The sequence below is a fragment of the Watersipora subatra genome, chromosome 10 (genome assembly GCF_963576615.1).
Source record: "Watersipora subatra chromosome 10, tzWatSuba1.1, whole genome shotgun sequence".
NCBI lineage: Eukaryota > Metazoa > Bryozoa > Gymnolaemata > Cheilostomatida > Watersiporidae > Watersipora > Watersipora subatra.
The window spans coordinates 496,253-518,984 of NC_088717.1; the positions used below are offsets into that span (position 1 = coordinate 496,253).

Below are 22,732 nucleotides of genomic sequence, written 5' to 3' on the forward strand. Positions count from 1 at the left end.
TTTAGGAGCTTAACATACTTTAGGAACTTAATGTACTTTAGAAACTTGTTATACTTTAGGAACTTGTTATACTTTAGGAACTTGTTATACTTTAGGAACTTGTTATACTTTAGGAACTTGTTATACTTTAGGAACTTGTTATGCTTTAGGAACTTAATATTCTTTAGCAATACTAATGCCGATTCTGGGCTTCATCACTCTTCCAGCTTTTTCCTTTGTTTAATTACTATTGTTGATGACAATAAATCAAAAATCAAACTTAACATACTTTAGGAACCTAACATACTTTAGGAACTTAATATACTTTGGGAACCTAACATACTTTAGGAACTTAATCATCTCAGTAATTAATAGGAAATCTTATTCAAGTAACTAAATTAACAAAATAGCTCTCAATAGGGAAAGTTTTTGAAGTCATTTTTCCCATGTCACTTTTAACGACTAATATAACTGCATAAAATTTCAATTAGCATTAAATTAACTTGCTCACTTTTATGTTTTCATATTTTGTAGTAGTTCCCATCTCATCTGTAATTGTCACCTCTTGCTCCTCTAGTATTTCATGTCTTATCTGTAATTGTCACTTCTTGCTCCTCTGTAGTATTTAACATCTTATCCGTAATTGTCACCTCTTGCTCATCCACTTTTCCTCCAGGTATGTTTATTCCATCGCTTTTATTTCTTCCTCTTGACAACTACATGACCGCTTCTCAGGTTTTCCAAAGAATTTAGCCAACGATGTTTGCTCATGGTTTTAAATAATTTCTTTGATTAAACTCTAAGAAAAGCATTGTTTTCTCCGGTTTATCACCACAACTACCACTCAGACTAGTTTCCTTCCGGAGCCATAATTTATAAGTTGCCAAAGAATGTATGGAGCACTGTTTAAATTTGTTTGACCGAACTGTTTACTAGTTTACAAAATTTCAATTTTTGATAAACATCAAACTTAGTATGTTAGGATCACTTTTAGTTGTAGCGTAAAATAAACGGTCCAATTTGACATTGTTTGCTGTTAATTTATCATTTAATAAGCTAAGCTTGCTAATCCACTGTGTAACTCCACTGCAATATGCTTGAGTGTAATAAGGCTAGCCCGAGTCCGTTTCCGCTCCACTACCACTAGTTTCTTTTTAGCTAGTTTTCCATTAAAATTACTACCTTGCTATCAGCTCTTGTTACGATTATTACCGGTAGCGCTGTTGTATTCAAATCTGAATATTGTGTGTTCAAATCCCATGGGATGCAATCTTTTATCTTAACGTTTTTGTTATGGCTTTATACATAATCGTTATAGGATCTGTATTGGGTCAGTGCAGTGAATTCTAACAAGGATGTTTTCATGACTATGTAATGAATTCTAATAGGGTTGTTATTACGTTGACCCACTGAATTGTTATAGGATCTGTATTGTGTCAGTGCAGTGAATTCTAACAAGGATGTTTTCATGACTATGTAATGAATTCTAATAGGGTTGTTATTACGTTGACCCACTGCACTGAATTGTTATAGGATCTGTATTGTGTCAGTGCAGTGAATTCTAACAAGGATGTTTTCATGACTATGTAATGAATTCTAATAGGGTTGTTATTGCGTTGACCCACTGCACTGAATTTTTATAGGATCTGTATTGGGTCAGTGCAGTGAATTCTAATAGGGTTGTTATTGCGTTGACCCACTGAATTGTTATAGGATCTGTATTGTGTCTTATTATAGTAAAGACTACTGCTGTTGTTTCACGTGTTACAGTTGTCTTCCGCTTGGATTTACTGTTTCAATTAGTTCTTTGTGTCCATGCAGTTCCAAGTAAAGGTGCACGATCTCGGTGGAGGAGGAGGCAATTCCAACTCAAATGCTCTCAAGTTTCTCAACTCCCACCAGCTCAAATGTCAGTTACAGAGACATCCCGAGTGCAAAACCTTCAAGGCATATGAAGGCGGGCCAGTTAAGGTGAGAAACTTGGTACATGTTGGTAAGTTGACAAATAGACTGAACATAGAAGGGGAGGGGCCATTAATGTTCATTTTTCATAAAGAAAGGCTGTTTAAGTTGGTTCAAGTAATATCCATAGCTGCGCCATGGTTCTGTCCAGTCGGAGATAGTAGGGATATCAGGTACAACTCAGCAAATAGAAAGGTTGCTTAATAGAGACGCTACCAAATAAAAAAAGGAACGAACAGCTTCAAGTGTTCGTATCTCTTGAATGTTATGTTTCATTATTTTCCTTTTTCCCTTCTCTTGCCCATCCTTTTGTCGGCTGTATCAAGCTCATAACCAACTTTTTACTAGGTGGATCCATTGGCACCAGTGCATGCTATAGAGAACTTCCTTATTAGGCATGGCTACTGCAAGACGGATGCTAGCTCTGCACATTCACCAGTCGACCCTATCTCTGACGATGACCATGATGATAGCAACAGTCTCGATGATTTAGATGATTCTATGGTGAAGTTATCTTTTCTTGCTGCTCAATTTTAAACTCAGCAGTAGTAATCATAAGCAATATTTAGTTCGTCTCAAAAGACTAAAAATGCGAGAATGCAATTCATAGAAAATTGTAAATCATAGTTCACATCATACTGGTTCTGTTCTTCATATATGGAAGTACGGGCTCTAGTTTGGTGGAAATATCCCGCAATATGTAATGCTTGGCAGCGTATAAGGAATTGTCTTCTCTAGAACTACTATGTGTTTTGAGGGATAGGTGACTGAGAGTGGATACACCCCCTTGTGGTTTCTCAAGCAGTTTAATCCTACAGTTGTTATGTGACAGTCGCTCGAAACAACATCCTATCCTCACACAACTAGAAACACTATATTCTAATCTTACAGCCGGCCATGTTGGTCGACCAGAGTCAGGGGAAGCACACGATTGAACTTGTCATAGCTGATAAGACTCTGTCATATAACCAAACGGTGCTACAAGCAGTGAGGAATCATGCTGCTATCGATGATGTCGACACAGACCATGGTCTTGGCGGCAGCAGCGTCTGGTCACAAACACACACAATATGGTGAGTCCAACCGCTGCTATGTTTACAATTTAAAATGTCCTCTGTTTTTATCAGTTCAGTCGACCAGCAGAATAGTTTTCATTGAATGGTAAGTAGATTGTAGGATGTCAAGTTTTTACAACACGCTGTGCTGACATCTGTCTTGTCTCCTGAGCTAATAGTATGCTGTACATGCTTGTTCATGGTAAGTCTAGAGTTGTGATGTATAACTTACCAGTGTCGACATACTTCACACGGTGTATAAGTGGCTGACAGCTCGCTTCTGTAGCCCCATGATGTGAAGTTTGATTAGTTATAGGTAAATATGGTTTGTATTTGTGATGCTGTACGCAGGTATCGCGAGGCCTCCGAGAGCGCAACAGTATCCAAAACCTCCGCATCAGCCTCAAAAAAGTCACGCCAAGAAGGTTTGACCAAGTTACGCAAGTACCGAAAAAATCAAGATTTTTATACAGGCAAGTGAAGGGGTTAATGACCTAAGCTATCGGTCAACACTTAATTCTACAAGTGTTACTGATCATAATTTACTAACAACAGCACATAGAATTCTAATAAGGATGTTTTTACACCTATTCATTGAATTCTAATAAGGTTGTTATTGCATTTGTACACGTTTTTTATAGAATTTGTATTGTGTAAGTACAGTGAATTTAACTCTAATGTTCTTGCAACTGCATTAAATTCTAGTAGGGTTGGTCTTACGATGGCGTGCTAAATTTTATTGGGTATGTGATTGTGACGGGACACTGAATAGTAGGTGTTTTATTGAGTTCATGCTTTAAACCGTAACTACTCTTAAATATTGTAGAACGAAGTGGGTCAGCCCGTGTTTCCCCTCTCATCTCGTCCATTAGTACAACTATCTCAGACAAGGTCTCTATCAAAGACACTTGTGTGGCCAGTCTATCTCTTATTCGTGCCCTCTATTTCATCAACAGATTCTGGGGCTCTTTTTACAAGGTACGACATGATGCACAACTAGCCATCTGGGTGAAAACTTTGACTTGCCTTTAAAATGTTTAGATAAGGATGCGTTTCATATATGCAGTAGTATAGAGGCTATACTACTGTAGCTATGGTAGTGTGTTTATTATGGCTCGTATCTTACACTTGAAATGACATGTTTTCAAATGAGATGAACAGTTGGTAGTCTATAGCGATGTGCAATGGTTTTCACATGTGCGTGTTTCATATTAGTATTGGATACTAACTATTACTAGTCATTATGACTAAATATTTGCCACAAGGAAACCAAAGCGTCTACTGTATTTTTCATTTACTTGCGTGATTTATCAATGACTCGTAAGTGTATGCTATTATAGGCTATGCCCAAACGTAGACTACGAGTTATATTTCCCACACTGCTTTTAGCGATAAGTCTTTGACATGGCATTCCAGCATTCAGCGATCATGTCATTTATACATCGACTGCCCCTCTACCGTAGCCTAAATGTTCATGAAAATCTGAGGCTAAACTTTTCAATGATGCGCTATAGAGGCTTATGTTTACCTGCTGTCAACATGGCCTCTGCGAGAAGTCGTGTACCCCTAACTGTGCCAAATATGTTTTAACTTGTAACCCTTTAAATCAATCATGTGCAGATTATTTAAGTGTAATTTGAATACCTTAGGCATGTCTTGTATGTATACACTTTAATCATACCCAAAACAAGGCTCCATAGCTATGCCGCATATGCCTATTTGCAACACATGTGTCCTATGTGTCAAGGGTGTAGGGAATGCATCTTTGGTCTATGTCATCCCTGTGATGAGGACTGTTCCTGCCGCTTTCTTTTGCCATAACTAATAGTTGAGATCAATTTTCTGTTGCGAGTAGATGCCACTCTACAAGCCTGTGGTACAGGATAGTGTGTTTGTAAGCTCAAAGCTAGCCGCTAAGGCTAACAGGCAGCTTCAGGATCCTCTAGTCGTGATGACAGGAAACATTCCTCTTTGGTTGCCCCAGGTAGGCTTTTATTATTAGTCTTCATGTGATTTACCACCGGTTGGTTACCCATTTGTCCGTTCTCCCATTTCTCTTCTTTTTGAACTTCTTACCTTCTGCTCTTTTGTCTCCCTCCCTTCAACCTAACTTTTATCTCCCTCTTTCCTCTCTTTCCTCTTGCTCCCTCTCTCTCTCTTTTCCTCTCTCTCTCTTTCTCCCTCTCTCTCTCTTTTCCTCTCTCTCTCTCGCTCTCTCTTTTCCCTCTTTCTCCCTCTCTCTCTTCGCTCTTTTCCTCTCTCTCTTCCCTCTTTCTCTCTCTTCCCTCTCTTTCTCTCTCTCTATTCCTCTCTCTCGCTTTCTCTTCCTCTCTCTCTTTGCCTCTCTTTCTCTCTTTCTTTTTTTCTCTCTTTCTTTTTTTCTCTCTTTCTTTTTTTCTCTCTCTTTCTCTCTCTCTTCTCTTTCTTTCTCTCTATCTTTCTCTCTCTTTTTCTTCCTCTCCCTCTTTTCCTTCCACCTTTCTTCTCCCCTAACATCGGTCATCTCTCATCTTCTACGCAGTTTTTTCCCCAACCCTCTTTTCACTACCCTCTACCGCCCCTTCCACTCATATCTTTTTTTCTCCTGATTTCTGCTGATGTGTCTTTCAACTTTAGATATTGCCTTGCACCTCCAGTTATTTTTCAACTTCTTCTGATTAATCCAGTATATTTTGGTTGTTATTTTATTAATAATTACCTACATGAAATGGCTATGCCATACTGCAACAATTCCATGTACACTAAGCCGATCTTCTCTGGCTCCCTGCTGGTCAGAGGCACGTGTTTGTGTTATGCACTTATCGTAGAACATACGATGCGCGTCTATTGCCTAAGGCTTACTGTATCACTTCGTTCATAGATGTACACGCTCACCTCGCGTGTTTACATAACTGACTAGCTAAACCTACCAAGCTTATGCCACTGGGGGCAGCTTTCAGGTCTTTCCCTGCATCATGCGCTGACCTAGCTGGTATTGGCTGTTGCTGTTCTAGGTGGCCAGCGGCTGTCCATTCCTATTTCCCTTCGAAACGCGTCAGATGCTCTTCTACGTCAACTCCTTTGATAGGGATCGTGCAATGATGAGACTGCAAGTAGGTCTTTATGTTTATTCCTTGCCGAGTAGGTCTTTATGTTTATTCCTTGCCGAGTAGGTCTTTATGTTTATTCCTTGCCGAGTAGGTCTTTATGTTTATTCCTTGCCGAGTAGGTCTTTATGTTTATTCCTTGCCAAGTAGGTCTTTATGTTTATTCCTTGCCAAGTAGGTCTTTATGTTTATTCCTTGCCAAGTAGGTCTTTATGTTTATTCCTTGCCAAGTAGGTCTTTATGTTTATTCCTTGCCAAGTATGTCTTTATGTTTATTCCTTGTCAAGTAGGTCTTTACGTTTATTCCTTGCCAAGTAGGTCTTTATGTTTATTCCTTGCCGAGTAGGTCTTTATGTTTATTCCTTGCCAAGTAGGTCTTTACGTTTATTCCTTGCCAAGTAGGTCTTTACGTTTATTCCTTGCCAAGTAGGTCTTTACGTTTGTTCCTTGCCAAGTAGGTCTTCACGTTTATTCCTTGCCAAGCCACCAAATGCATTGATAGCCAAACTATATTCACATTTATTTTCTCGGATTCATTTTCATGTTTTGACAATGTCGTCTATCCGCCTACATGTTAGATTTTGACGCTCAGTGTATATAGATATAACCAAACCTACGACAGTCGAGCTGATTTGGCTGCTTGTCAAACATTGACAACACTTGTCTTTTGTAGGACTCGGGGAATGAGGCTGTAGATACAGATACAAGTGGACGAGTGGCTCCTCCTCGTCTTGAAAAGAAGAAAAAGACGGTCTCCAGAGATAAAATAGTCAAGCAGGCGGAGGGGATATTTGAGGATGTTGGAAAGAGCAAAGCTCTTCTCGGTAATACACAGGATTAGACAATACCTGACATGCTGATCATCTCTCTTGTTGTTCATGATACAGATTTGTGCCACTCGTTATATATACTGTTGACTGTTACAAGAAGTGTCGGCGTTGGCTCTTGTCGGTGTCGGCTCTTGTCAGCGCCGCCGCTTGTTGTCAGCTCTTGGTCTTTTTTTGGCTGCTCAACATGGCAGATAATTATAACGCGGAGTGGAGGCGCGTGCCACCAATACCAGACAATCTGCTGTATTTATACGTCGTACGTTATTGTTTTAGCATAGGTTATAACATTACACCATTTGGCTTGGGTGTACATCCATCTAATAGAGCGTAATAGCTAGAAATTTTTCCTTCACACTAATGAGAAATTAAAACGGTCGTCTGTAAAAATTATCTTTCTCAAGTCATTTATTTAAAACCTGTTAACGCGTGCTCAGCTTTCGGGAATAGGAAATTTGAATGGACCATTTTTAGATAATCCAGTTCAGAAAACTGAGTGATTTTGATAAAATTATAGCCATTTGTTTCTAGTTGATATTTTGCAACATTCGCAGATTTTTCTATATTTTTCTGATTTAAAAATATTAATAAAACCTGGTATGCGATTATATATACATATGCATATATAAAACCTGGTATGCGGTTATATATACATATACATATATAAAACCTGGTCGGTATACAGACGGAGTTAGACCAAAATATTATTCAAACACCGATCTGTAATGTTATTTGCAACTGTTAAGGCAATAATATTTTGTGCTGTCGGTTGACACAACTGTCTTCTGGTGAAAATAAATACTTTTTTTTCACAAAAGGGTTGATAAATATGCTCAGATTGCCTTTCGTACCAATGTTCACCGCTTGTATCATCAGGTGTTTCTGGTCATTGGGTGTTATTAATCATCGGGTGTCATTGATGAGAGGGTGTTATTGGTCATTGGCGGGTGGTTTTTTGTTAGTTGAGGCAGGTGTGTAAGTTGTGGAAGAGGCTTAAGGAAATTAAGTGCAGTCATTTGAAAGCTTAGAAGATGACACTCCTGGTTTATTGTAAAAATATTGCTGTTCTAGGATACACCAGTGGTATTCCTTGTGGTGGCACTTGCAGAGATGTTTAGATTTTGTGTGATCTTGTTGGAATACAGGAAACGTTCGTGGGAGGGTTATTAGTACATGAAACTGTCATCGGAGAGCTATTAGTACATGAAACTGTTATGGGAGGGTTATTAGTACATGAAACTGTCATGGGAGGGCTATTAGTACATGAAACTGTTATGGGAGGGTTATTAGTGCGTGAAACTGTCATGGGAGGGTTATTAGTACATAAAACTGTTATGGGAGGGTTATTAGTACATGAAACTGTTATGGGAGGGTTATTAGTGCGTGAAACTGTCATGGGAGGGTTATTAGTACATAAAACTGTTATGGGAGGGCTATTATTGCATGAAACTGTCATGGGAGGAGTATTAATACATGAAACTGTCATCGGAGAGCTATTAGTACATGAAACTGTTATGGGAGGGTTATTAGTACATGAAACTGTTATGGGAGGGTTATTAGTACATGAAACTGTTATGGGAGGGTTATTAGTGCGTGAAACTGTCATGGGAGGGTTATTAGTACATAAAACTGTTATGGGAGGGTTATTAGTACATGAAACTGTTATGGGAGGGTTATTAGTGCGTGAAACTGTCATGGGAGGGTTATTAGTACATAAAACTGTTATGGGAGGGCTATTATTGCATGAAACTGTCATGGGAGGAGTATTAGTACATGAAACTGTTATGGGAGGGTTAGTAGTACATGAAACTGTTATGGGAGGTTTAGTAGTACATGAAACTGTAATGGGAGGATTATTAGTACATGAAACTGTTATGAGAGGGCTATTAGTACATGAAACTGTTATGGGAGGGTTATTATTACATGTAAGTGTCATGGGAGGATTATTAGTACATGAAACTGTTATGAGAGGAGTATTAGTACATGAAACTGTCATGGGAGGATTATTAGTACATGAAACTGTCATGGGAGGATTATTAGTACATGAAACTGTTATGGGAGGTTTAGTAGTACATGAAACTGTCATGGGAGGATTATTAGTACATGAAACTGTTATGGGAGGGCTATTAGTACATGAAACTGTCATGGGAGGGCTATTAGTACGAGAAATATAATTTTTTGGTGTATCCAAATCGTCGGTACGACATGAAGAGTCTCCAATAGGAAGAGTTTAAGACAGCATCCCTAGTCCACTATTTCAAAGAACTGCTGTGCACACTATATGACAGGCATGTTGCTGGCTACAAAATTTAACTGTGTGGATATACTCAGCTATAGCTATACCTATACCAGTGATGTGTTTTAATCAATGATTGCATTGTTTGGATAGTTATTTTATTTGGAACACGCGACCATTTATGAATGAACTGTACAAAAGAATCTTAAGTTTCTATGCTGCCTGCTGCCAGACTTGAAGCGTGTTTGTGCATTTACATTTTATATGGTTGTTGTTTCTTTAGTTCATAAATTTGTGATAAAAAAGAAATGCGATGTGTCGGTCGTGTCATTGTTGTAGAAATACAATATCAGAATGAGGTTGGAACGGGTCTTGGTCCCACTCTGGAGTTCTACTCACTCATTTCACGGGAACTGCAAGCTATGGACCTTGATCTATGGCACGGACAAGCTCTACCCGTGCAATTAGATGGTTCGTGACCTTATTCAGTGTATTATTCACGCTTAACATTTCTAGGCAGGATTTGTAGCTGAAGATATTCAGCTCGACAGTGTCTGTACACATCACCAATGTTTCCCCCGTATTTGGAGTGTCATATCATTGTTCGAATACTTGTTGGACATGTTTGTTCGTACCGCTATCGACCTTCGCTCATTGTCATATTGTTTTACCTTCAGATTCTTCCAGCAAGTTATACGTAGATGCAAAGATGGGGCTTTATCCCAAACCCTTGGGAAAGAATGTAAAGCCAGCAGTTGTGAGTAAAGTAAAAGCCAAGTTCAAGTTAATAGGCAAGCTTCTAGCAAAAGCTCTTATGGACTCGAGGATTCTTGATCTCCCATTGAATCCCATAGTTTATTCCTGGCTTCTCGGGCAGCAGCATTTGTTGACTTGTTCAGACCTTGCCTTATTTGATTCAACCATCGCTGCCTCTTACTCCCAAATAAAGGAGCTCGCTGACCAGGCTGCTTCAATCCGAGCTTCCTCATCCCTTGTAAGTCTCGTCATACCGTCTGCTCATTTGTGTTGGTTATTGTGCATTCCTGACCGATACAGGACCAAGTGCCTGTCTTGTGTAGTTGCACTTTTTCATGACATGTTTGTGGTGGTGCAGAGCGCAGAGGAGCAAGAGAAAGCGGTGGAAGAATTGGGCATAGACAACCTGTGCCTGGACTTCACTTTTCCTGGCTACGAGAACATACAGTTGAAAAGAGGAGGAAAGGATGAGCAAGTCACTGCTGAGAATATCGACCAGTACCTCGAGGTCTCTTTTTCTTTTGCTCTTATTGAAATTCGTCTTTAGCCAATTTTTGCATGGGTACACGCTTGGGTACATCGTGGAGTGGAGTATCAGCTGTGGTTGGCGGTTGGAAAAATTGTTCGTATAAATAGTAAATTAAACCTTTGATGGCTCCTAGTTGATCACTTTACACAACTTGTCATCTATAATAGCTCTCTAAACAGCAATCTAAATCACCAATTGGGCCAATTTTCTTTTTCTTTATGTAGCTGCTATGTCATTGGGTATTCTCGGAGGGCATTCACCGACAGATGGAGGCTCTCAAGGAGGGATTTGACTCCGTTTTTCCTTCAGCTCAGCTCGCTGATCTTTTCACAGCTGACGAGTTAGAACAGTTGTTCTGTGGCAACCGCTGCACGCAATGGGACACCAAGGTGGGTAGTGTGTTTACATGATCAACTATATACAAACTCTCCATTGCTAGTTACTGACACGCGCAGGCCCGTATTCTCTGGGGCGGCTGAACCGCCCCAACATTTTAGTGATTTTCAGCGGCTAAGTATTAAGAATTGCAGTCTAAGCTCATTCACTTGGAATTTTCAACAACTAATTTACTAGCAACTAGCGTTCTATATGGTCTCCCTGTGATCTCGCCAAATGAGTGATCTTGTGAGACTTTGTTAAGACTTGGAAACTGAACTTTATTGCTTATAGTGGGGGTGTGAAGAAGACCCCCAAGCTTGCATTTTCCTTATCATATATAACTTAATCAACGTAGAATCAAAACATCGATGAGGAGCAATATGGGGCAGGCTCGTTTTAATAATCTTCTAATATTACACATATATAAAGATGTTGAAATAGATACAGAATCAGCTGTGAAAGATTTTTGCCATGGACACATTGACAGAACAACAGCTATTGCAATAAAGAAGTAATAACTCTTGTTCTGTCAATGTCCTTTACAGAAATCTGTAGTGTCATGAGTTTTATATCGTTCGTTGAATAAATAAAAAGTTTTGCCTACCATGAACCATAAACAATATATTTATGTAGCTTTTGATGCTTACAATTGATTGCATTTATGCATACTTTGAGGGTTCTTGATGCTTTAAAGGTCCAGCTTCAGGTAAAGGCGGTGTAAGAACTCCGTTGGGGGCTTACATCGCCCCCACCAAAACCCCCAGGTGTTCATAACTAGTCACCTAACATTTGCCGCCCCAACATGCAACTAGGGAATACAGGCCTAGACACGCGTGCCCGGCTGTTAACAGGAGTTGTCTGACCTCTCCGTTGCTAGTTACTGACATGTATATGGCTGTTAATAGGAGTTGTTTAACCTCTCCATGACTAGTTACTGACATGTATCCGGCTGTTAACAGGCGCTGTTTAACCTCTCCGTTGCTAGTTACTGACGCGTATCTGACTGTTAACAGGAGTTGTTCGACTGCTGCCGTGCTGACCATGGCTACACTATGGATTCCAAAACTGTGGGAAATTTGTTTGAAGTTCTGTCCTCCTTCGATACAGTTGAGCAGAGAAAGTTCCTTTCATTTGTTACGGGCTCTCCTCGACTCCCTGTTGGAGGTAAGCTGGAGAGATTCACAGTGGTAATTACAACATACTAGCTTGTAGCTGTTACCAAAGGTTCATGATTGTAAAATAATTGTAGGCTGTTTAAACATTAATACAAAGTTGGCAAAATAACAGTTCAGAATCCCAAAGAGTACTGTTGAATCAATATACCTTTTGTTTTACCGCTACTCAAAGAAATCCTCCCTATTAAAGATTATCTCCCAGGTTCTACTATTTTACAAGGATTTTCACTTTTAGTATGCCAGAGAAGCTATGTGAGACTTGTTTTGTTATAACTGACTCATCCGAGTAAAGTAAGACTTGTTTTGTTATAGCTGACTCATCTGAGTGAAGTAAGACTTGTTTTGTTGTAACTGACTCATCTGAGTAAAGTAAGACTTGTTTTGTTATAACTGACTCATCTGAGTAAAGTACGACTTGTTTTGTTATAACTGACTCATCCGAGTAAAGTAAGGCTTGTTTAGTGTTGATTTGTATGTTTGTTTTAAGTGTAAAAAAAGTATTTATTGGTCACTCTCCAGCGAGTTCTTTATTAGAATCTATTGAAAACATTCAGTCACATATTAGTGTTTCTCGCTGCTGCATTGAAAGTGGCTTGCGCACTGGCTGATGCAGTATAATTTAGACTATCGCTTTTGGTGGGCCATGCAGCAACTGCTTGCTACATTTAAAAATCACTTCTAGGAACTACATACAGATACAACAATTCTGTGTTGAACAAGTTTCACTAAAAATTGTCAACATTTGAGTTGTTTCACTTTTTACAGAGTTCCGTGATTCCCAATGATAATACTTACCATGTAGCTCGCACTAGGGCCAAAGCTTTGTAATTTCAACATGGAATAACAGGATAAGTGAATTATTGATTCTCCTAGCTGGAGTATTACAGGGCTTTGTGGGTCATGTTTGCTTTACCCTTTTATTTTTGTCGTAAAACGTATTAACATGGCATCTATACCTCTATTCACTGGGCTCTTCAGTATTAAAATAGCATATTTGGACAGCATCGTTGATGAGGCCTTTGCTTGAATGCCCTGTACATTTTCACCAAATCATTAGATTATTGGTGAGGTGTTAATAAATAGGCGGATTATTGACCTTAACTGCTGTTACTCCTCTTTGAGTAGAGAGCAAAAGGTGTAAAAAGAGTCCATACTTTGTTTATACTGGAACTTACAGCTAATGATGCCACCCATATGCCTGAGCGCATATAGGTCGTTATTAATCTAAACTGAGCCTGTCTAGTGGAATCGATATGAATTACGTAAATGTTTGAAAAGAAGCGAATTATTTGTATTCCGTTATTGAAATTGACTGGCGTATTGAAAAGCAAGCAATCCGTATTTATTTTGATTTCAGATGATTTGAATTCTATACGCAATTCATGAAGCTTAGCGACCTGTGATATCCGGTGCATTTCACACATAAAGCTAGCGACTGAATGAACCTACCTCTACCAAAGCTGACTTAATATCTAGATGTTCTAGCCTCTGTTCACTTGTTCAACTGCTAAAAACAGGTCTGATGTTTACTCGCTAAAAATGCAAAATTAATATCTCTGTTCAATAGGTTTCCGGTCATTAAACCCTCCACTGACTATTGTGAGGAAAACATTTGAAGCTTCGGAAAATCCTGATGACTTCCTGCCATCAGTGATGACGTGTGTAAATTATCTGAAGCTGCCAGACTATAGCAGCGTCCAAGTGATGAGGGCTAAACTCGATACAGCCACTTCAATTGGTCAACTCAGTTTTCACTTGTCGTAGAGTTGGAAAAATGGCAAGAAAAGTAGGTGCTTGTATGGTGATAGTTACATTAGGTAAGCATGCGAAAGCTTCCTAAAACTGTTCAGTTAGCACAAGTAAGCAAGTAGTGCCTATCTAAACATACAGTAAATCTTTGTATATGCGCCACCCCTGTCATCCTAAAATTGTGTTTAGAAGTTTGGGGTGCGGTTTATACATGCAGTTTAGAAATTATATCTGTAAACTTCTCAATACATTAGGGATTAAGGTACCTTCAGAATGCGTAAATGCTGAAAATAATTTATTAAACAATAAAACGCTAGGAAATATCCAGCCAGTACTTGTACTCATGTAATCAGCTCATCGGTCGCAGTTATTGTCATGCCACGTCTCCAGCACTCGATTCCATGTAAATCACTGAAGGCGTAACGCACTCAATGCCCCCATTTCAAAGTTTAGGGTGTGGCCTATACATGGTGGCGGCTTATACACAAGGAGTTACGGTAATACCAGGTATGATTCTATCATTTTGTATCAGTCATAGACGAGCTTACTATCTTGTAGAGTGCTCCAAGGGACCTGCTATTGATTCTGTCAGTTATGAAATGAAATCATGTCCGGCATTTCAACTCCCTAGACAGCTTTTCAAAAAGCAAGCTTTGGAAACGCTTTAAATATTGATTTCATTCCAAGTGGTTGTGTATATCAACCTTGAAAGCAATAAGTTCTTTGTTTCATTGATGTCGCTTGGTTAGCAAATACAAATCCACCTGTACTTCATTTACCAAGTAGTGTACCAGTGTTTTCACGTTAAATATGAGCGCAAATACATTTTCTGGTGTTCTATTAAGTATATGCTCGGTATAAGCTTGTAATGTGGACATTTCCCTGTTGCAAGCATAAAGTTGCGAGGTGTAAGAAGCGGTGGAAAACATGTGTTAAATAAATGAAATGGCCCAAGTTTTTGCAGTGACCAATTCATTAGTAACAATGTAGTATAGATACCATGATACAAAGTTAACCTAAAAGTACAAAATTGTATGTACTCAAGTCTTAGAGGAACTCACATTTGTCTAGTCAAGTATGTACTTTGATTAAGAGAGTATCTCCAAACTCATGGGGTAGGCATTTAATGCATTTAGAGTTGAGGAAAAACTAGTAGTTGAATCTCTTGACGTTCTCTGTTCGAGGATCTCATGTTTTCACAATATCAGATGATAACAGTTACATTATTAAACTGTGGTTATTCGGAGCATGTCGAATATCGTAGCTTAAAGCTCGCATCACCATTCTATATAATACTGAATAGTATCATGCGATGTTAGGTCAAGGATGCCTTGTTACGCTAATATGTATGGAAGTCATCAATACTTTAGTAGCAGCTTTGTCTAGTAGCTATTCCTATCTTCGCATGCCGACGGCCGCAGAGATGTTTGTTTATATCTCTACAACAAACCTAAATTTCATGAGAACCTGTTGATGTGGAATGTTTAATGTGTTTTGTACTTCTGTCCCATGGTATGTATCCCACGCACTATCCTCATAATTAAACACTTGTGTCTCATTGTTTTTAGTTTGAGTATTCTCAATCCTCTCGAGGGAACAACTCCCAGCAAAATCTGAAGTATCAGCATCTGAAGCAGTCCATTGAATTTGTGCGTAACATTACTCTGATATAACATTAATCACTTGTTATATTGTATATTTTACATTTTGATATATGTGGTTATGCGGTTGTATCATACACCTGCAGCCTTCAAGATATTGCCAAGTGTGTGCTTTCAGTCCAGAAGTTTGCAGCAAGTTTCAATTATAGATATATATTTAGCACCATTTCTGTATGAAAAATAATAAATTAATTCTGTTGAGTAATATAATGTCTATTATTGTTTATAAACTGCATCTGATCAAAAAGCAATTATACATGACTGAGAGTACGGCGCCAGCTAGTTGCAGATTCCTTCTATGATTTTCACTTGATGTGTGCACACACCACTTAAATGAATTTACACGCACTGTTTACAAATTTGTACAAAATTAATACTTGGTTGGTGGTCATTTTCCTTTAAACTCACTAATTCTTTCATGAAAACTCCGGCTTCAGTGTCCAATGGCCCACCCCTTCCACCTTCTCAAATGTGCAAATAGCCAAGAGGATGGCCCTGAAGGCGGCAACAGTCAAGCCAGATGCAGATGGAAATTCGTCGACAATCTCTTGAGTCATTACATAGTTTCGTCCATCAAAAGTATTTCTTTTAGCCGCGATGAATTCCCTAAAAGAGATGGATTATCACATCGGCTGACAAATCTCAAACAAGGTGAAATGATATTTTTATTGCGACATATTTAGTACCTTTCCATGCAGCAGCATTCCACCGCTGCTTTTTGCATTCATGATAGCAATGAACTTTATTGTATATTTCCATACAACATAATTAAGCAACTTGTAAATCTCAGGCTATGTTACACTAGTCTCGACTACTAACAAAAGCAATTTTTTTAGCTGCACCTTATAATCCAAATTTGTTCTTGATGGTTGCTCTTAGTTCTATGATTATATCACAAAAATGTCAAGTCAATAAATGGCCGTTTCAACAGCAGCTTGATAAACCTCTCCTGATAATATAACCTGCTTCAAAATTAGGTCACATCGAAAAAAAAAATATTGTTGCCATTACTCGACCATGTTAAAGGTCATTCATCGGTCACGATTAGTAGCAGTTGCACAGCTCCACTACTTTTACTCTACCCGACACACCGACCAACAGAGCGAATCTGATGTAATTAATGGTCTTTCGAAAGCTTGTGACACAGCATGAGATAAATTACTACACCACTCTATTTGGACTTTCCTTTGCAACTTTTTACAATTTGACCGTTTCTCGTATCAGCAATAGATTCTTCATAATTTCTTTCAGTATTGCCATTACTTGTCCTTACAACATGGTCAATAGATTGCAGTGAGGATATTATTAAAGGTCTTCTCGTATTTATACCCGTGAGAAAGAAGAACCAACCATAAGCTGCAGACATCAGTAGCATACCTAATGTTCTCAGAAAGACGAGCGTGACCCTCATCTAATTGGGTGTCGAGTATTCCATTGCGCCTCCTCATCACTGCCAGCAGCACGCTTGATGAGAGAGGTACTTCCTTGTCAGTCTGTATGCAGTCCATCTTGCCAAATGATATCGATTTTCCACCAAACACCTGGGAGCAATAACCCAGGAAAATATGTGTGTGTTAATGCAGGCATTGTTGGCTCTGCAGTTATGAAAGACCAGCATAGGTCGACTGCTGATCTTGAAGGAAATGAACATGGGGGTTAGAGATACAGGAGGAGAGATACAGGAGGTCTACAAGCGCTTTAAGAGTGTTAGAGCTGCTCACTGGCACCATTCTATGGGTCATCCATATTTTTTAGCATGTCTTAAAAACTAGTTTTTAAGACATGTTCGTTAGCAACTCAATGTTTTCAGGACCTTCTCCTGGCATCTCTATCAGTGAGCTTTGTCAAAACAGAATGTAAACTGTTAGAAGAAAATCGTATTTTCTTTGGCATTTTGTCACCTCAACATACTATGTAGACTTCACACTATTATTTGACTTGATGCATCCTGTTATTTTTGTTGTGTGATGTTGAAAGTTCGTAAGTTGTTGCAATTTTGCGAGTGCTAGTGAAGGAGCAGGTGGAAATTAAAAATAAAACAACTAAACATAACAACTATACAACATCTACTTCCAAATCTATGACTCGCTGAGTGAAAACTGCACATTTGTTTCTAAGGTAAAGTAATGCTAGAAACCTTATTACTAATTGTAACTTACTCTTAAAAATAATAAAATTAGTTTTTATTCAGTCGTTTTCATAAGTTTTATATAATGTATTCGGTTTAATATTATCTGTAATTATTACCTATACCATTTATCAAAGGTTTATCCTAGTTTTTAACCCTTTGGCTGGGTTAAAGCCCCGTAAAAACACCCGAAAGTCGTGTAATTTATTTTTGAAAATTCGATAAAATCGGTATTCTATGAACATGCAAAGCTCAAACTGAAATTTATTTCTTTTAACAAAATCTTTTGTACATAAACATTCATCTACATATGTACTAATACAAAAAAGCTACAACTATGTACAATTTTCCCTGTATGAAATGCTAAATGCGTGAAATCATTCCTTTCGGTAGAGTCAAATGCTACAGCGCAGCCGTGCGGGCTACCATAACGATCACTTTTCTCTGTATATTCAAAAGCCCTGAAAATTTCCATCACTTTTATCATCTGAATTATTTTTTATACTGAACAGACAGAAGTTGACTAATGATTGCAGGATCAAATAAATTTTTATTTTACCGTTTTGAAAGTCGAGCCGATGTTGACTGGTTTTTCCAACTTCCATTTTTTTCTAAGTAGTCGCAATTTCTTTAGCTTTTAGCACAAGGCAACGCCTCTCAAATAATCGTTTTATATTGTAATTCGTCGACTAATATCTTGTTGAGGATATTTAAAACTTACTAGCGTTCATATCCTTTGTTTGATGTTACTAGGCGACAGCTTTATAAATGTCTACCGAAAGCGACATTAAAGTCGTTTCCCCACGCAATCGATAAAACAACATTTTTCCCCAGCCAAAGGGTTAATGCTCTGGAGTGATGTGAATAAATGGCAGTCAATTCATTTTGAAAATATGCCCCAATGACATGAAAATATCGTGAAACAAACTAATTTTAATTGAAAACCTTTTGAGGATGCGTATAAAAAGCTATTATACCTTGATATCTTGCAGAGATTTAAATCTTCGTTGTTTAGTTTCAATGGTTTGTTTTGATAACTTTCTTTGAGACCTTGAAGCTACGACAGCAGGAGTCGATGGTTTGCTGCTTGTAGCTGATTTCTTGGTATTTTTGTTTGGCCTGCCTGATGGTAAACCAGTCTGAAGAGATTGTTGCCCAAACCGAGTACTGCAAAATGGCAATCAAAGGGAGGCATGGTAGTTGAGAGCTGATGCCTAGCTCAGACCAATGTCATTTGTATGGCGTGCAAGGTGCTGCGCCCTTGCACGGCAAGCGCAGGGAAATGCTCTTGTGGAGTGTTCGCAGGATTCAGTTGCATCATCCTGCGATTTTATAGCTATCGCGGGTGTACATCAATCGCACACCTGCTTAAGTTTGCGTAGGAGGGCGCAGCGCCTCACATGACATTATAGAGGTTACACAGGCTACATGGAACCAGTGCAACAACCCCTAACTTTTGTTAAATACGATAGAGGTCACTCAGGCTACATGGAACACGCATAATCACACAGCAGTGATGGATACGATAGAGATAACACATACTGCATGGAACCATTGTAAACGCACCATGGTGAACCTAACGATTTGTTGCCCTCTTTTATTCTCTGTTTACTTCTTCGAAGATGTTCTGCTGCTTGTTTGGCTACTTGATCAGCCTCGGCCTCGATGATGGCATAGTCAGCATTGCCTGCAGAACAGAACACAGGTAGTAAAGGTCGGATTGTCTAACAAGCTTTTCTAATATAATTAAAGTCACATCAGAAACGTAATTAACATATTGATGTTTTTATTTGCAAGAATTTTCTGGAAGCAGACTGAAACAGTCCGAAAGAATAGCCCAGTTGGTGGTTTGCATATCACATACACCACACTATAGCCTAAATATTTCTGGTGTTAACTGGTTCTCTTACCACACCGAAATACGTGATAGACAAAAAAATAGGTACAAAAAGTTTCTACTTCAAAATTATAGGAGTGCCTTAAGATAGGTTTTGTCAGTAGCAAGTGACCACATGTGCTTCAAATGTTTGCATGACTAACCCTTTGCCTAATTCCATTTAGTTAACCACATTCTGGCAGATAGAGAATTCGACAGTAATGCTCTGGTCACCTGATATCAAATATGTCTAAGCTAGCAGTATTGGACACCTTGGACAAATATCAAGTATGACAGACAGTAAAATGTGATAAATCTACAGAAATTCCAAAAAGAAAACACACATCTCTAACCATGATTAAAGTGAACTGAACTTAAAACCTCCACACATGGAAGAATCGCAGCGGAAGCCAACAAAGCCAAGGCCCGGTTATCAAGGTCAACATACGCCTACTGGTAATGGTTGAGCCGGTAAATCAGCTGGCAGTCGTCAGGATTGGTCATAATGTGGTCAACTTCCACATCTAACGCATTCGTTTTTCCATTTGTGAAAAGCAAAACATTACACAAACAAAAGAAACTATAATAGGTATCTACTGTAGTGGAATGATTAGACTCTATTTCACATATGGTTTTGTCATTTGTACTATAGAGCACTCGCTGACTTGTACGGGCTGACCAGTTTGTGAACGGCCATCAATAGAAAAATAAACAAGCTAAGGGCGTACCCTAATCCTTGACGGCTGAAACTAATACAATAAATTTCAATGGAATAAGACACCACAGGTCATTTGTACAAGCATTGATATCTATGAGCCGTGTTATGCTTCCAAGGCATTCTATAACAGTATATGCTTCCAAGGTACCCTATATAAGTATATGCGTGCTTGCTATAACCATTATTCCCATTGATCAATAAAGACAGTTCAACCAGTTAATCGTCTATTAGTATTACTGGCTTTCTCTTGGTTGACGTTGCAAAATCGTTGGATTCCTGTAAGTTTAATTTTGCATTTCCTTTCAGCATCAGATTTTAGATAATAGTGGAATCATTGTGGAACAGTTGCGAGACAAGTTTTTTTGAAAAATGCAGATGCTGCAATTAGGCTGGCTAGTGATATTTGCTGGTGTACATTGGTCCAGGAACCTATTCATTCATAGCTGTTTTCAACAAGATTTTCAAATTTTGTCATTTGCCAAAACAGTTACCACAAAAGTGGACACATTGTTTAGGATAGACCCGCTGAAGTTTCTTCTACATTAGGTCAATAGGTCACATAAACGAATGCTTTGTGAAGAGACGAAATGTTTTTGCAGCTGTTGCCATTAGCCATATTTTGACAGCCATATTTTGACACAAGTTTTACGCTGTAGTAACCACAAAGTCCTGGTATGAAGCAGCAAAATCCATTTAAAAGAGCACTTGAAAACCACTTCATGCCAAGGCAATCCCGTTACAATTAAGCCATTTTGTAATGAATTGTGATGGGTGGCTAGCAATGGCTGCGAGGATTAACCAATGCAATATACATATATAAACATATTCTATTTAACTATGTCCATGCGCATAACTTGCGGCAATTCATGCTCTGTTGCTGTATGATTTCACAGTGGCAAATATGAACATACGACATATGAGGCTGACAATTGGACTGATAATTCTGGGTGCTATGACAGTTATGATACAACAATATCGCTGGCTTCATCTTCATGCTGCCGAAGCTATGCAGACGGAAATCTCTGTACAAAACGTTGTGGAAGATAAGAAAAATGAAAGCAAATTGATTCTGGCCTATACTTCACTTTATGGATACCCATTGGATATAAGGACATATGGAAGGACGGAGAAGGAAATGATACGCACGATGGACCCTCTCAGCGAGTGTGAGTATAAATGTGAATGGAGCATGAATCGATCAGATTTCGAGCGAAGTAATGCTGTGTTGTTTCATCTGTATAACAACAAAGATATGAAAGAGTTTGTGCTCCAAGAGCTACCAAAAAGACATATGAGCAACCAAAAGTGGGTGCTTATGATACGGGAGCCTCCAGCCTTTTTTTATCCAGACCAGCTGAAACTCCTCAATGGTCTATTCAATTTATCCATGACTTATCAGTCAGATTCAGACGTGGTTATACCGTATGGCAAATATTGGCGACTGTCTTCCGCTGATGCCAAGCGCGTCAGTAAAAAAATGGACTACCTTGCATTTAAAGACAAAATGATTGCTTGGCTCGTAAGTAATTGCGTTACAAGTAGCAGACGTGAAGATTACGTACGCGAACTTAAGCAGCACATAGACATAGACATTTATGGAGACTGTGGACAAGCTTCTGGAAGTGAAGACTATAAAAGGGAAGGATTTCGAGAACTTCTGGGAGAAAAATATCTCTTCTACTTAGCATTTGAAAACGCAGACTGCGATGAGTACATCACAGAGAAGCTATGGACGAGTCTAAGTGCTGGCATGATTCCAATCGTCAGAGGTCGACGATCTCAATATCAAAAGTTTGCTCCTCCGAATTCATTTATTCACGTCGACGATTTTCCATCTACTAAACACCTAGCTGACCATATCCGCGCAGTCTCTAGCAACCTAACCATGCTGCAGAGCTACCACAAATGGAGACGAAAGTACGGTTCAGTGTACCGGTTGTTTACCAGCAATCGTCACTGGGTTTGCGACCTGTGTGAGAAGGTGCACACAACTCCACAACAAACACTGAATGTGTATGAGCATTTCAGTGAAGATACAAGATGTCTGACCTACGACAAAGGCGAAAGAAATCGAAAAGGAGAGAACGTGGAAGATATCACCAGACTTTGACATACTTTTGAAAAGAATGTGGTTTGCACGAAGTTTTCGCCAAGATGTGATATAGCAATAGAAAACTTGCAATATGTGGAGAGAAAGCAGGTATTGCTGCGCCATCTATCACTATGTAATCTAAAAATCTTTTCTTTTAACAATAGAAATGATAAACAGTGAGTAAACATGCTCATGCATTGTCTACAAGCTGCTTTAACATGAAAATGCTGCTAAAAATCAGAAATTTTATCAGTTATCAAAATATATTGTTGTACCAACAAAATGCAATCAATACCCGCAAAACATTTCAATTTTTAAAACACATATATCTGTAATAAAGAAACATTACAGCAGAGGTACTGTTGTGGACACCTCATATTTATGCCACAAACTGTTGCCTTTTTCTACATATTTCATATGAATTTCTATTTTCTAAGGTAATCATTCAGGTCCCTAATATTAAGTTTACCAACATTCCTTGGTATATATCTGATGTACTACTGCCTGCCTGATGAGAGCATCTAA

General features: G+C 38.7%; 2 protein-coding genes across 3 annotated transcripts in view; one reads left to right on the plus strand and one right to left on the minus strand.

Moving 5' to 3' along the window:
- The window catches only part of LOC137406086 (E3 ubiquitin-protein ligase TRIP12-like), a 54,982-nt gene extending 39,384 nt beyond the window's left edge, over nt 1-15,598 (plus strand). Inside the window, exons 29-43 of the mRNA XM_068092610.1 lie at nt 1,801-1,950; nt 2,290-2,445; nt 2,833-3,014; nt 3,348-3,469; nt 3,823-3,974; nt 4,852-4,980; nt 5,990-6,088; nt 6,756-6,906; nt 9,485-9,616; nt 9,823-10,139; nt 10,260-10,409; nt 10,655-10,819; nt 11,822-11,972; nt 13,551-13,769; nt 15,301-15,598. Coding sequence (XP_067948711.1) covers nt 1,801-1,950; nt 2,290-2,445; nt 2,833-3,014; nt 3,348-3,469; nt 3,823-3,974; nt 4,852-4,980; nt 5,990-6,088; nt 6,756-6,906; nt 9,485-9,616; nt 9,823-10,139; nt 10,260-10,409; nt 10,655-10,819; nt 11,822-11,972; nt 13,551-13,747 — 2,253 coding nt within the window. The 3' untranslated portion in view covers nt 13,748-13,769; nt 15,301-15,598. The remainder of the gene's footprint in view (nt 1-1,800; nt 1,951-2,289; nt 2,446-2,832; nt 3,015-3,347; nt 3,470-3,822; nt 3,975-4,851; nt 4,981-5,989; nt 6,089-6,755; nt 6,907-9,484; nt 9,617-9,822; nt 10,140-10,259; nt 10,410-10,654; nt 10,820-11,821; nt 11,973-13,550; nt 13,770-15,300) is intronic.
- The window catches only part of LOC137406084 (DNA excision repair protein ERCC-6-like), a 44,772-nt gene continuing 37,568 nt past the window's right edge, over nt 15,529-22,732 (minus strand). For both annotated transcript variants that reach the window (XM_068092608.1, XM_068092607.1), the window contains 4 exons: nt 19,088-19,208; nt 18,499-18,688; nt 16,771-16,934; nt 15,529-15,999 (listed from right to left, as the gene is read on the minus strand). In XM_068092608.1, coding sequence (XP_067948709.1) covers nt 15,810-15,999; nt 16,771-16,934; nt 18,499-18,688; nt 19,088-19,208 — 665 coding nt within the window. In that variant the 3' untranslated portion in view covers nt 15,529-15,809. The remainder of the gene's footprint in view (nt 16,000-16,770; nt 16,935-18,498; nt 18,689-19,087; nt 19,209-22,732) is intronic.